This window comes from Salvelinus fontinalis, chromosome 39, assembly GCF_029448725.1.
Source record: "Salvelinus fontinalis isolate EN_2023a chromosome 39, ASM2944872v1, whole genome shotgun sequence".
NCBI lineage: Eukaryota > Metazoa > Chordata > Actinopteri > Salmoniformes > Salmonidae > Salvelinus > Salvelinus fontinalis.
In genome coordinates this window covers 17,560,883-17,574,078 of record NC_074703.1, presented here as the reverse complement: position 1 = coordinate 17,574,078, position 13,196 = coordinate 17,560,883, and the positions used below count along the sequence as shown (strand labels likewise).

Here is a 13,196-nt window from a genome sequence, read left to right as displayed (position 1 = left end):
AATGTCATTTTGAATAATGTACACATTAATACACACCCTGGGGCGTTCTTGACAGTCGTCATTACCATCCTCCTCACCTCCAGGCCACAGCAGATCCAGTGACTAAACTCTCCCTCCTTTTCCCCACGTTATGGTGCGTTCCGTTGAATATTGAGTCAAACCGATCATCCAGTTCAGGCTGTGGTTCTGACTCATGCAGGAGCAGCACTGCTTGCGCGTAGGTCTGTCGCTCATTTTTTATTTTACCTTTATTTATACAGGTTTTTTCTCATTGAGATAATATATCTTTTCCAAGAGAGACCTGGTCCAATAGCAGCAGGGGGAACAACGTTTCAGACAAAACAACTTACATACACTAACACAACATTAAACAAAACTATAAAAACACATACAGTACAACAATTACATATTACATTAAAAACACAAACGTCTTGACTAAAAACAGCTGGCCTAAAAACAATTACACTCTTCTATGATATATACATCGATCAAGTGTTTAAACTCCACCAACGAAACTAGATCATCACATGTTAAAATGTTCAGGAGAGAATTCCAGGACCACGGTGCTAAGTAACTAAAACTATTTCTACCATGACCTGTTCTAATTTTTGGTACTGTTAGAAGCAAATCAGAATGGGACCGTAATTTATATTTATTTACTGACCTGACTAAAAAAGAACGGATAAAATGGCATTTTACCCAATATGGCCTTATAAATCAGCGAATACCAGTGTTTAAGCCTACGCAAGGTCAATGATGACCAGCCAACAGCGCTGTAGCGATCACAATGATGTGTTAGATGTTTCTGATTTGTAATGAACCTGAGGGCTCCATGATACACTGAATCAAGTGCTCTCAGGGTAGTGGCTGAGGCCTGCATATATATAACATCACTAAAATCTAAAACCGACAGTAATGTACATCGTACCAGCTCCTTCCTGGCCTCCAAAGGAAAAACAAGCCTTATGCCGGTAATAAAATCCTATTTTCAGCTTGAGCTTCCTTATCAAGTTCTCTACATGCACAGTGAAGCTCAGCTTACCATCAACCCACACACCCAAATATTTGTACACTTTAACTTGCTCTATAGTATATCCAGCCAATGTAGTAATGACATGATTTGTAACATGCCTGGCATTTGAATATACCATGCATTTTGTTTTACCTGAATTTAGAATCAGCTTTAAATCATACAGATTCTGTTGTATGATGTTAAATGCTCTTTTGGCATTCAAAAGCTAAAGATAAACTACTACCACTTGAAAATGAACAGTATCATCTGCATAAAAATGAACATCTGCTATTTCAATAAGCTCCCCAATGTTGTTGATATACAAAATGAACAACAGTGGGCCCAAAATAGAACCTTGCGGAACACCTGAGCATACCTCTATGGACTCAGATTTACAACCATCCGCCATTACACATTGTGTACGATTTGATAGGTAATTTTGATAGGTAATTTATAAACCAATCTAGAGCAGGACCAGTAATTCCACAACATTTTAACATTTGCACTAACACAGCATGGTCCACAGTGACCAAACGCCTTGGACAAATCAATAAAAACAGACACACAATGTAACTTCTTATCAAGAGCACAGTGGATGTCATTTAAAACCTTCAATGTTGCTGAAACAGTGCTGTGGCCAGACCTAAAACCTGATTGCATTCCATTTAAGATGTTGTTTTCTTGGAAGTAGGTCTTTAGCTGTCTACTAACTAAGGACTCCAGTACCTTTGACAGTACAGACAATTTTGATATGGGTGGATAGTTGTCAAGTAGCGAAGGATCTCCACCTTTCAGGAGAGGCAGTACAAAAGCAGATTTTCATAACTTGGGGATTTCCTTAACATGTATTTTTAACCTCACGCTTGATGTTAAGGGGGAGCAATGATGTCTGCGGCTAGATGTAGGAGGCGGGGGTCTAGTTCATCAGGGCCAGGAGATTTTTTTTCTCATCAATTTCTTTCAGGGCTTTACACACTTCTGAAACAGAGAAGGATGAAAAGGAGAACCTGGTGAAAGAGTGCACAGGGGTGTCAGGTAAATTTATAGGGGGCTCAATTATACCTTTGACCTTTTCAAATAAACTGCCTGCATCTAAGAAATGCAGGTTCAAGGCTCATAATGGCTGTATGGTCTCTACCATGAGTGTCACTGACCACAGTCCTCATGATGTAAAGGGGTAAGATGGTGGAGGAGTGTGGTGTCTGCTGACCACCTGTAGTGACCTTTCACATCTCCCAGTGCCACACAGACACAACTCTCTCCTGCCCAGGTCTCTCTCTCGCTCAATTCAAAGGGATTTATTGGCATGGTAAACATATGTTTACATTGCCAAAGTAAGTGAAATAGATAAATACAAGTAAAATATACAAATAATAACATTATACTCGTAAATATCCAAAGGAATAGAGACATTTCAAATGTCATGTTATGTCTGAATACAGTGTTGTTTCTATGTGCAAATAGTTAAAGTACAAAAGGCAAAATAAATAAACATAAATATGGGTTGTATTTACAATGGTGTTTCTATTCACTGCTTGCCCGTGTGGCAGCAGGTCAATCTTGTTACTGTGGTGGCACACTGTGGTATTTCACCCAATAGATATGGGAGTTTATCAAAATTGGATTTGTTTTTGAATTCTTTGTGGGTCTGTGTAATCTGGGGGGAAATATGTGTCTCTATGGTCATACATTTAGTAGGAGGTTAGGAAGTGCACCTCAGTTTCCACCTCATTTTGTGGGCGGTGTGCACATAGCCTGTCTTCTCTTGAGAGCCATGTCTGCCTACGGCGGCCTCTCAATAGCAAAGCTATGCTCACTGAGTCTGTACATAGTCAAAGCTTTTTTTTGTGTGTCTCTTTTTTCTTGTCTCCCATCCCTCTCTTTATCCTTGGCCTTATTCCCTATAATCTACTTTCCACCTTTTAGTCCTAAATTTTTCTTCCTGTTTGACTTGTCTGAACTCCCTATGTAATTCGCTCTCTCATGCGTTCTCTCATGCGCGCTCACACTCATGCTCTCACACTCGTGCTCTCTTTCTCTCACACCTTTCTCTCACACACATTCTCTCGTGCTCTCTTCAAATCCAATTTTATTTGTCACATACACATGGTTAGCAGATGTTAATGCAAGTGTAGCGAAAATGCTTGTGCTTCTAGTTCCGACAATGCAGTAATAACCAACGAGTAATCTAACCTAACAATTTCACAACAACTACCTTATACACATAACTGTAAAGGGATGAAGAATATGTACATAAAGATATATGAATGAGTGATGGTACAGAATGATATAGGCAAGATGCAGTAGATGGTATCGAATACAGTATATACATATGAGATGAGTAATGTAGGGTATGTAAACCATTATATTAAGTGGCATTGTTTAAAGTGGCTAGTGATACATTTTTTACATGTATGGCAGCACCCACTCAATGTTAGTGGTGGCTGTTTAACAGTCTGATGGCCTTGAGATAGAAGCTGTTTTTCAGTCTCTCGGTCCCTGCGTTGATGCACCTGTACTGACCTCGCCTTCTGGATGATAGCGGGGTGAACAGGCAGTGGCTCGGGTGGTTGTTGTCCTTGACGATCTTTATGGCCTTCCTGTGACATCGGGTGGTGTAGGTGTCCTGGAGGGCAGGTAGTTTGCCCCCGGGGATGCATTGTGCAGACCTCACTACCCTCTGGAGAGCCTTACGGTTGTGGGTGGAGCAGTTGCCGTACCAGGCGGTGATACAGCCCGACAGGATGCTCTCGATTGTGCATCTGTAAAAGTTTGTGAGTGCTTTTGGTGACAAGCCAAATTTCTTCAGCCTCCTGAGGTTGAAGAGGCGCTGCTGCGCCTTCTTCACCACGCTGTCTGTGTGGGTGGACCAATTCAGTTTGTCCGTGATGTGTACGCCGAGGAACTTAAAAACTTTCCACCCTCTCCACTACTGTCCCGTCGATGTGGATAGGGGGGTGCTCCCTCTGCTGTTTCCTGAAGTTCACGATCATCTCCTTTTTTGTTGAAGTTGAGTGTGAGGTTATTTTCCTGACACCACACTCCGAGGGCCCTCACCTCCTCCCTGTAGGCCGTCTCGTCGTTGTTGGTAATCAAGCCTACCACTGTAGTGTTGTCTGCAAACTTGATGATTGAGTTGGAGGCGTGCATGGCCACGCAGTCGTGGGTGAACAGGGAGTACAGGAGAGGGCTCAGAACGCACCCTTGTGGGGCCCCAGTGTTGAGGATCAGCGGGGTGGAGATGTTGTTACCTACCCTCACCACCTGGGGGCGGCACGTCAGGAAGTCCAGGACCCAGTTGCACAGGGCGGGGTTGAGTTTGGAAGGTACTATGGTGTTAAATGCTGAGCTGTAGTCGATGAACAGCATTCTCACATAGGTATTCCTCTTGTCCAGATGGGTTAGGGCAGTGTGGTTGCGGTTGCAAATTGGAGTGGGTCTAGGGTGTCAGGTAGGGTGGAGGTGATATGGTCCTTGACTAGTCTCTCAAAGCACTTCATGATGACGGAAGTGAGTGCTACGGGGCGGTAGTCGTTTAGCTCGGTTACCTTAGCTTTCTTGGGAACAGGAACAATGGTGGCCCTCTTGAAGCATGTGGGAACAGCAGAATGGGATAAGGATTGATTGAATATGTCCGTAAACACATCAGCCAGCTGGTCTGCGCATGCTCTGAGGACGTGTCTGGGGATGCCGTCTGGGCCTGCAGCCTTGCGAGGGTTAACACGTTTAAATGTTTTACTCACGTTGGCTGCAGTGGAGGAGAGTCCGCAGGTTTTGGTAGCGGGCCGTGTCAGTGGCACTGTATTGTCCTCAAAGCGAGCAAAGAAGTTGTTTAGTCTGTCTGGGAGCAAGACATCCTGGTCCGCGACGGGGCGGGTTTTCTTTTTGTAATCCGTGATTGACTGTAGACCCTGCCACATACCTATTGTGTCTGAGCCGTTGAATTGCGACTCTACTTTGTCTCTATACTGACGCTTAGCTTGTTTGATTGCCTTGCGGAGGGAATACTACGCTGTTTGTATTCGGTCATGTTTCCAGTCACCTTCCCCTGGTTAACCTTTCATTGCTACCCATCCGGGAGCATCCTCATCAAAAAAGCTGACTAGCCTAGCCTAACGTGACAGGGATATCATATAATATAATTTTCATGAAATCACAAGTCCAATATAGCAAATGAAAGATAAACATCTTGTGAATCCAGCCATCATTTCCGACTTTTAAAATGTTTTACAGCGAAAACACTATGTATTTCTATTAGCTAACCACAATAGCAAAAGACTCAACCGCATATTTTCAGCATTTTTCTACCGCATAGGTAGCTATCACAAAACCGACCAAATAGACATATAATTAGTCACTAACCAAGAAACAACTTCATCAGATGACAGTCTTATAACATGTTATACAATAAATGTATGTTTTGTTCGAAAATGTGCATATTTGAGGTATAAATCATAGTTTTACATTGCAGCTACCATCAAAAATATCACCAAAGCAGCCAGAATAATTACAGAGAGCAACGTGAAATTGTGAATATGTAGCATCGATTCACCAAATTGTCCGGAGCTATTTTGGACACTCACCTAATCTGACTAAAGAACTCATCATAAACTTTACTAAAAAATACATGTTGGACAGCAAATGAAAGATCCACTAGTTCTTAATGCAACCGCCGTGTTAGATTTTTAAAAATAACTTTACCATAACAAACAGCTTACGTTATAGCGAGACAGCGCCCGCCAAAACGCGAACAATAGGACTCAACATTTTCCACAGAAATACGAAATAACATCATAAATTGTTCTTACTTTTGCTAAGCTTCCATCAGAATCTTGTACAAGGAGTCCTTTGTCCAGAATAAATCGTTGTTTGGTTTTAGAATGTCCTTCTCTTCTGTCGAATTCGCTCCACAAGGCTAGCCAATGTTGATGACGTTCCCAATTTCTCTCGAAGCCGAGAACGGAAAACTCCAAAAGTCCCATTAAACGTTGAATAAACTGATGAAACAACCTACTTTATGATGTTTTTCTAATATGTATCAAATAAAAACAAAGCCGGAGATATTAGCCGTGTATACCGAACGCTTATCATAAGACAATATGGAGGTACTTCCCGCGCCTAGGTAGACAAAGGAAATATTGGACACGTCATTCCAAGAGCTCTTGTTCGACCTCAGATCAAGCTAGACACCCCATTCCACCTTCCACTGCCTGTTGACATCTAGTGGAAGGCGTATGCAGTGCATGCATATCCATAAATATAAGGCAATTCAATAGGCAGGCCCTGGAACAGAGCATCGTTTTCAGATTTTTCACTTCCTGTCTGGAAGTTTGCTGCAAAATGAGTTCTGTTTTACTCACAGATATAATTCAAACAGTTTTAGAAACTTGAGTGTTTTTTATCCAATAGTAATAACAATATGCATATTGTACGATCTAGAATAGAGTACGAGGCAGTTTAATTTGGGCACGATTTTTTTCCAAAGTGGAAACAGCGCCCCCATATTGACAAGAAGTTAAAAGCAGTGATTTGCACTTTCAGTTTTGCGCGAATGCTGCCATCAATCCACGGTTTCTGGTTGGGGAATGTTTTAATAGCTGCTGTGGGTACGACATCGCAAATGCACTTGCTAATGAACTCGCTCACCGAATCAGCGTATTCGTCAATGTTGTTGTTGGACGCAATGCGGAACATATCCCAATCCACGTGATCGAAGCAATCTTGGAGCGTGGAATCAGATTGGTCGGACCAGCGTTGAACAGACCTGAGAGCGGGAATATATGCGGCTGTGATTATAATCGAAGAGAATTATTTTGAACAGAAGGATTTGAGTTCCTGTATGTTGTTATGATCACACCACGTCTCGTTAATCATAAGGCATACCCCCCCGCCTCTCTTCTTACCAGAAAGATGTTTGTTTCTGTCGGCGCGATGCGTGAAGAAACCAGCTGGCTGTACCGACTCCGATAGCGTGTCTCGAGTGAGCCATGTTTCCGTGAAGCAAAGAATGTTACAGTCTCTGTCTCTCTGGAATGCTACCCTTGCTCAGATTTCATCAACCTTGTTGTCAAGAGACTGGACATTGGCGAGTAGAATGCTCGGGAGCTGTGCGCGATGTGCCCGTCTCTGGAGCCTGACCAGAAGACCGCTTCGTCTGCCTCTTTTACTGCGTCGTTGTATTGGTTCGCCGCCTGGGATCCGATCCATTGTCCCGGGTGGTGGGCAAAACACAGGATCCGCTTCGGGAAAGTCGTATTCCTGGTCGTAATGATGGTGAGTTGACGTTGCTCTTATATCCAGTAGTTCCTCCCGACTGTATGTAATAAAACCTAAGATTACCTGGGATACCAATGTAATAAATAACACGTAAAAAAAACTAAATACTGCATAGTTTCCTGGGAACGCGAAGCGAGGCGGCCATCTCTGTCGGCGCTGGAGGTCGACAAACTTGTGCTCTCACTCGTGCTCTCTTTCTCTCACACTCATGCTCTCTCTCACACTTGTGCTCTCACACTCGTTATTTCTCTCTCACGTGCTCTTTCTCTCACACTCGTTCTCTCTTTCTCTCACACTTGTTCTTTCCCTCACACGCATGCTTTTTTTCTCTCGCACTCGTGCTCTCTTTCTCTCGCACCCGTGCTCTCTTTCTCTCACACTCATTCTTGCTCTCGCACTCTCTTGCTCTCGTGCTCTCTTTCACTCACTCACTCACTCATTCACTCACTCACTCACTCACTCTTAGGGAATTCCTCCACTGTCCGCCAGGCCTCCACTACTAGTCGTTCAGTACTGATTTCTGAGTGCAGACCACATAGGAAGCTGTAAAGTGGCACTACAGCTGCGGTCAGTGCATTCTGCCCTTCACTATAGACAAGTGCTGTGTCACTGTGCACAATGCCACCTGTAGCAACGAGGCAGGCAGGCCAACGGAATGACTTGGCCCTGTAACAGCAGTACAACAGGAACACATGCTAGAGACAAGTGGTTCAAAGGAATCAAGGAAAGAATGTCAGGATTGTAGAGGTTGATTTCCTTTGAGGTCTCTCAATATATTAAGACCATTATCACCAATCTGTTTTCAGATATGATCTGAACATGTTGACGGTTTCAGAAGATATGAGGGTTCATCTAAGTAACACCTTGACATTAACTCAAACCCAAACAATGTGGAAACTGGTCTTTTTGAAAGCTGTCCAATTTGGCTTCATCATCACTCATGTGGGTTGTTATCAGCGTGTGACAGGGCAATAATAGAAATCTAATCCTTCTGTCTCAAAAGACTGACAGAGGTTTTTAGGTGTGCTGACAGGGTGCCTGTCTGAAGGGTAATTGTCTAGTCAGACAGAGGGAATAGATTGTGCTTTGTCTAAGAGCTCTCAACTTGTCCTGATCTGACCTAAACTAGCCCACTCTAATGGCCAGACTGACGTAATCCCTCAAAAATACCTCATACAGATCTCTCCCTCATCAGGTTATCATCAATGATTAAATATAATCTGAAGTTTAATCATTGATGATAACCTGATAAGGGTGAGTATTGTATTTGAGGGGTTCCATGAGGTTGGGGGTGACCAGAATGGGGAAGTAGACCTGCTTCATCTGTGTTTGTTTTAAAGCACTCCCTGCTCAGGCTCTCAGCAAACAAACTTCTGACATGGGGCAACAGTTGCTTTCTTCCCCCAATTAGGAAAGGGGTGGGTAGGGTCCTCCTCTTACACGTGTGAGAGGGGTAGGCTGTCTGTCCTATAGATGTGGAGAGAATAGTATTGTGAGGACATCTTGGAGACCTGGTAACCCTGTGGGTGCTGCACAGAGAGTGAGGGGTGAAGGAAAGTTCTCTGACTGGATCTACTCTGCTGGGTGTCTATCCTAGCTGGCCGTCTGAGGATGCAGCGAAGGGGACATCGCTATGGCTACAGCAGGCTGTGGTATGTACCAGAGCCTATACACCGTGTGCCACAGATGTATACGGTGGCACCTGAGCATGGCTCTCTCTGTCTGAATGGGTCTTTGGGGAAGGCACTGAATGACTGAAGTAGTTATTGTGTTTGGGGCACTTCCTGCACTACCATGATTGAGCGTTCACAAGGCAGGGGTGAGCTTGTATTGTATTGTGTGGTTGTTACCTGGTGGCGTTGTGGTGGTGATGTTATGTCATCTTGTGCCCTGAGATGTAAAGGTCTTAGTAGTGTTACCTTTTTGAATTAGGGTGTAGGGTATGGTGTTATTCATATTGTACTAGTTGAATAAGCAATCATTTCCTGCTATTTTTCCATCTTCATCTTGTAGGCCTGGACTGAGAAGAGGGAGCTCCTTCACCTTCCTCACCCCTGGACCTCAATGGGACTTTAGTCTGGTGAGTACAGCCTCCATCCAGCTCTTGTTTTTGTGTCTCCCTGTTCCCTCACAGAACCTCGGCTCATTCCACTATCCTCCACATTTTATCCTGGCGTTGTTTGGGAAGATTATGGCTATCCGGCCTGTTTGTGCGGAGAGAGAGTGCCTGTCCCTGTCATACCTCTGTCATAACTGTCTGTTTTGTCTTCAAATCTGGCCTTGGTGTTTTTAAACAGGCACGGAAGCAAATGGACCTGTTCATTCTCAAAGCTGTGAAGTTCCTTTGACTTGGACTACAGATACTGACTCTGTGCACTTAGGAAAAAGTCCTTTATTAGTAAGCGATGATGACAAACGACTGATCCACTTTGGTCTTAAGGTTTTGAGAGGAGGTTTGGACTGCATCTTGGATGCATCTGGCATCACTTGTGTTTCGGTATTCAGAACACAGTCTATTGTAACCCAGTCTTCACCCATTACTCCATAGTGGATGATGGTGTCACTCGGGCTCCCGAGTGGCGCAGCGGTCTAAGGCACTGCATCTCAGCCTGGTTCGAATCCAGGCTGTATCACATCCTGCCGTGATTGGAGTCCCATAGGGCGGTGCACAATTGGCCCAGCGACGTCCAGGTTTGGCCGATGTAGGCCGTCATTGTAATTAAGAATTTGTTCTAAACTAACTTGCCTAGTTAAAAAAAGACACATTACTGCATAGTTCATGATAGCCTTGATCCCCAAAATAAAGGCATTCAAACTAAACCTTGAATCGTTCATGCAGCTCATGCAACTCGCAATCACCTCTGAGTGAGAAGTCACGTAAGCATTCTGCAGGTCCATCTGATCCTCCATTCAGGAACTTTTTAATTGCATGACTCCCTCACAGCTGATGCCAGGCAGAGGACAGACTCCCCACACTACCCAGTGACCCACCAGTGAACAAACAAGAAAAATCTTCCTGTTTCTATTTCCCCTTCAACATAATGGAATCAGCATAGCTATTGTTCCTCTCAGATTGGCCGGCCTACTGTTTACAGTAAAACCTAGACCTCAATGCGATCAGTGATTGGAAACAGAGTTGAGAGGAGAGATTAGAGAAAGGAACGGAACGACAAGGCCTGGAGCATTCCAGGGTTTATGAGTGAACCCCAGCTGAAACCCTATCTATCACTCATCTGAGCCGGGGAGAGGAGGAGATGAAAAGGAGGGACGAGGGAGGGAGGGGTAGAGGAGAGGAGGCCAGAGGCTCTTCATCTCGTGCCAAACATTGCCTTTGATTCCACTAATTTACCTTAACTGGCATGCTTAGCTCAACCACTAAAAGCATATAGCGCTTGTTACCTAGGCTACCCCCCCCCCCATGACTCCACTATTATCTCAACTTTATAAATCTACCCAAAGAGAGAGAAATGTAGACAAACGGTGGGCTCCTTTTTTCTCCTTTGTCTCCCATCCCCTCTTATCTCTACCTTGAAACTTGAATAAGATCAGGAGGATCCTGTGCTTTGATGAGGGAATGTAGGGGACTTTCTGGAGGCTGGGGCGGGCATAGTACAGTTTAGGTAGGGGGGGGGGCTGTAGTGTTTCATATTATCTCAGACTACATTAGCAAGGCCTCAGGGTACAGTAGGTAATTCTGTAATGTTGAGAATGTAATTTAGGTTTCCAGCTCTGTGCAAAACCCAACTGCTGTTGTGTGAATATAGGCAGGTAATTAGTAGGGGAGATGGCAGCTTTTCTGTCTCTCCCAGCGACGTGTTCAGACAGCCAGAATGTCAGTCAGCATCGCTTTCCATGCAAACATTCCCACTTCAAACAGGTGTGTGTGTGTGTGTGTGTGTGTGTGGTGTGTGTGTGTGTGTGTGTGTGTGTGTGTGTGTGTGTGTGTGTGTGTGTGTGTGTGTGTGTGCGCGCCTAGGAATTGAGATTGTATTTTGATGTGCCTATGTGCGTGTAAGAGCAAGCACCCTAATTCAATGATATTAACCTACCCAGCACATACCAAAACACTGAGGTGGGGTACTAAGTATACGACCACTGATTATCATAGTCTCTGTTCTAGAATCTCTCTCGTCCATGGCATTCCTTAACACGGTGTCAACCCCACTGCCTCCACCTTTTTCTATGCCTACCTACCTCATACTTTGCTTTGTGCTGGTAATTACATAGGGCAAGCCAGGTTGTATTCTGGCAGCTGACCAGGTCATGGTTTTATGGTGCCATTTTCACGTGATGCACACAAACAGGCCAGCACAATAGTAGGCCAGTGTTACTCGTGAGAGAGAGCGAGCGAGTGAAAGAGAACTCCACTGTTGCCTCAGTCCCAACCCCCACTCTGCCCTTTCTACCTCTCTCCCCATCCTCCCTCTACCACTCTCTCCTTCTCTCACTGTTTCCCTCTCTCTGTGCAATCGATGTTTCTCACCTACTGTTCTATCATGCCGAACATGCTTAACAAATATCACCAAGTTCTTTATCTAATCCCACCTGACATTAATGCCCTTTTTTCTCAGGCCTAACTAAGCTGGGCTTGTTTAAAAGGTTAGTTTAGCCTAGCCCATGATGTCATGGTATTGTAAAATTGTATAATTTGCATGGGCAGCAGCAGTCAACAGAGACTCTGCCCTCACACAAGCCTTGTTGTCTGGGGGAGGCTCTGAAGAGCAGACCCCTCTAGCCCAGACTTGCATTGCATAGGCAGTAGTTTGTTAGGTTCATGAGCTGAGGAGCTTCTACATTATGCCTCTAGTCCAGTGTAAACATTCCATCTAACCTGGCCCACCCTTTTGATGATTTAATCAAAAACTGACCCGAAACCCATCGTTATTTAAAAGCTAGCCTAGCACTATGCAGTTAAGCCCTCTGATGATAATAACAAGACATTTAAAGAGGTTTTCTCTGATCAATCACTTGAATTCCTTTTGAATGGGGATCATCTTAATGATTAGTTGTTCAGTCACTAGCTGATTAAAGACACTAGTCTTAAGCTATTGGCTAATGAGCCTTTTTTTATAGCTAGTTGATGACTGGCTGCACTGTAGCCTTTTGATCAGATTGCCAGTTTCAGCCTCTCCTTTTACCGTCAGCTCTACTATAAACAAGAGTTTAATTGATTGATCCATGATCCCACTTACCTCATTAGCTTCAGCAAAGGTCCTAACTGCCTCAATTAGCCTACCTTTAAAAAAACTGACTGAGTGTGGAACTACTGTATTCAACAGCTGTAGCACTAAATGAGAATCTCTTGATAAGGAGCTGTACTGTAGTGTTGCACAACTCTCTCTTAGCCAAAGCACTGTTCACTCCCCTTAGTAGGCTAGCTAATCATCTAGCCTTGTTTTCTCATCTGGGGCATTGCATATGGAGGCCCCTTGTGTCCCCTTGTAATTTATGAAAGATATTGCACAAGGAGTTCTCTTTATATTGTACAAGGAGTTCTTTTTACTGTGGGAAAGCTGACCGGTTTGAGGAAGAAATGCCCATTTACCCCCTTCAAAACAAACTATTCATAACAAATAAATACCTCAACATACTGTCTCACTCTGCACACCCGTGATCCCGTCTCGACTTCCTGAATGCCCTGTGATGGCCCTCTACTCCCTCTGTGGTTAATGTGCCCTAATGACAGCGCCCTAATGACAGCGCCCTAAGAGCCCCGGCAGTCAGGCGACACCAGCGCTCCTCCAGCCTTTACAACCCTAGTCACATACACACAAACTCCGGGCCAGACCTCATCTCACCTGCCAGCTGGTCTTCTCCCCAGGTGTTCAAGTGCTCTTGTGCTTCATTAAGCCTTTCCTGTTCCCAATGGAACTTCCAGGGGTGAACATTGTCCCTGGGGCAATAGTGG

General features: G+C 44.3%; 1 protein-coding gene across 2 annotated transcripts in view; it reads left to right on the top strand.

The window, feature by feature from the left end:
- The window catches only part of LOC129838348 (neuroepithelial cell-transforming gene 1 protein-like), a 36,761-nt gene that overhangs the window by 6,910 nt on the left and 16,655 nt on the right, over positions 1-13,196 (top strand). The window contains exons 1-2 of one of the 2 annotated variants that reach the window (XM_055905283.1): positions 8,864-8,940; positions 9,302-9,368. In XM_055905283.1, the coding sequence (XP_055761258.1) occupies positions 8,900-8,940; positions 9,302-9,368 (108 nt within the window). In that variant the 5' untranslated portion in view covers positions 8,864-8,899. Of the gene's footprint in view, positions 1-8,863; positions 8,941-9,301; positions 9,369-13,196 lie in introns of those variants that run through there. The other variant, XM_055905285.1, reaches the window with a different exon arrangement.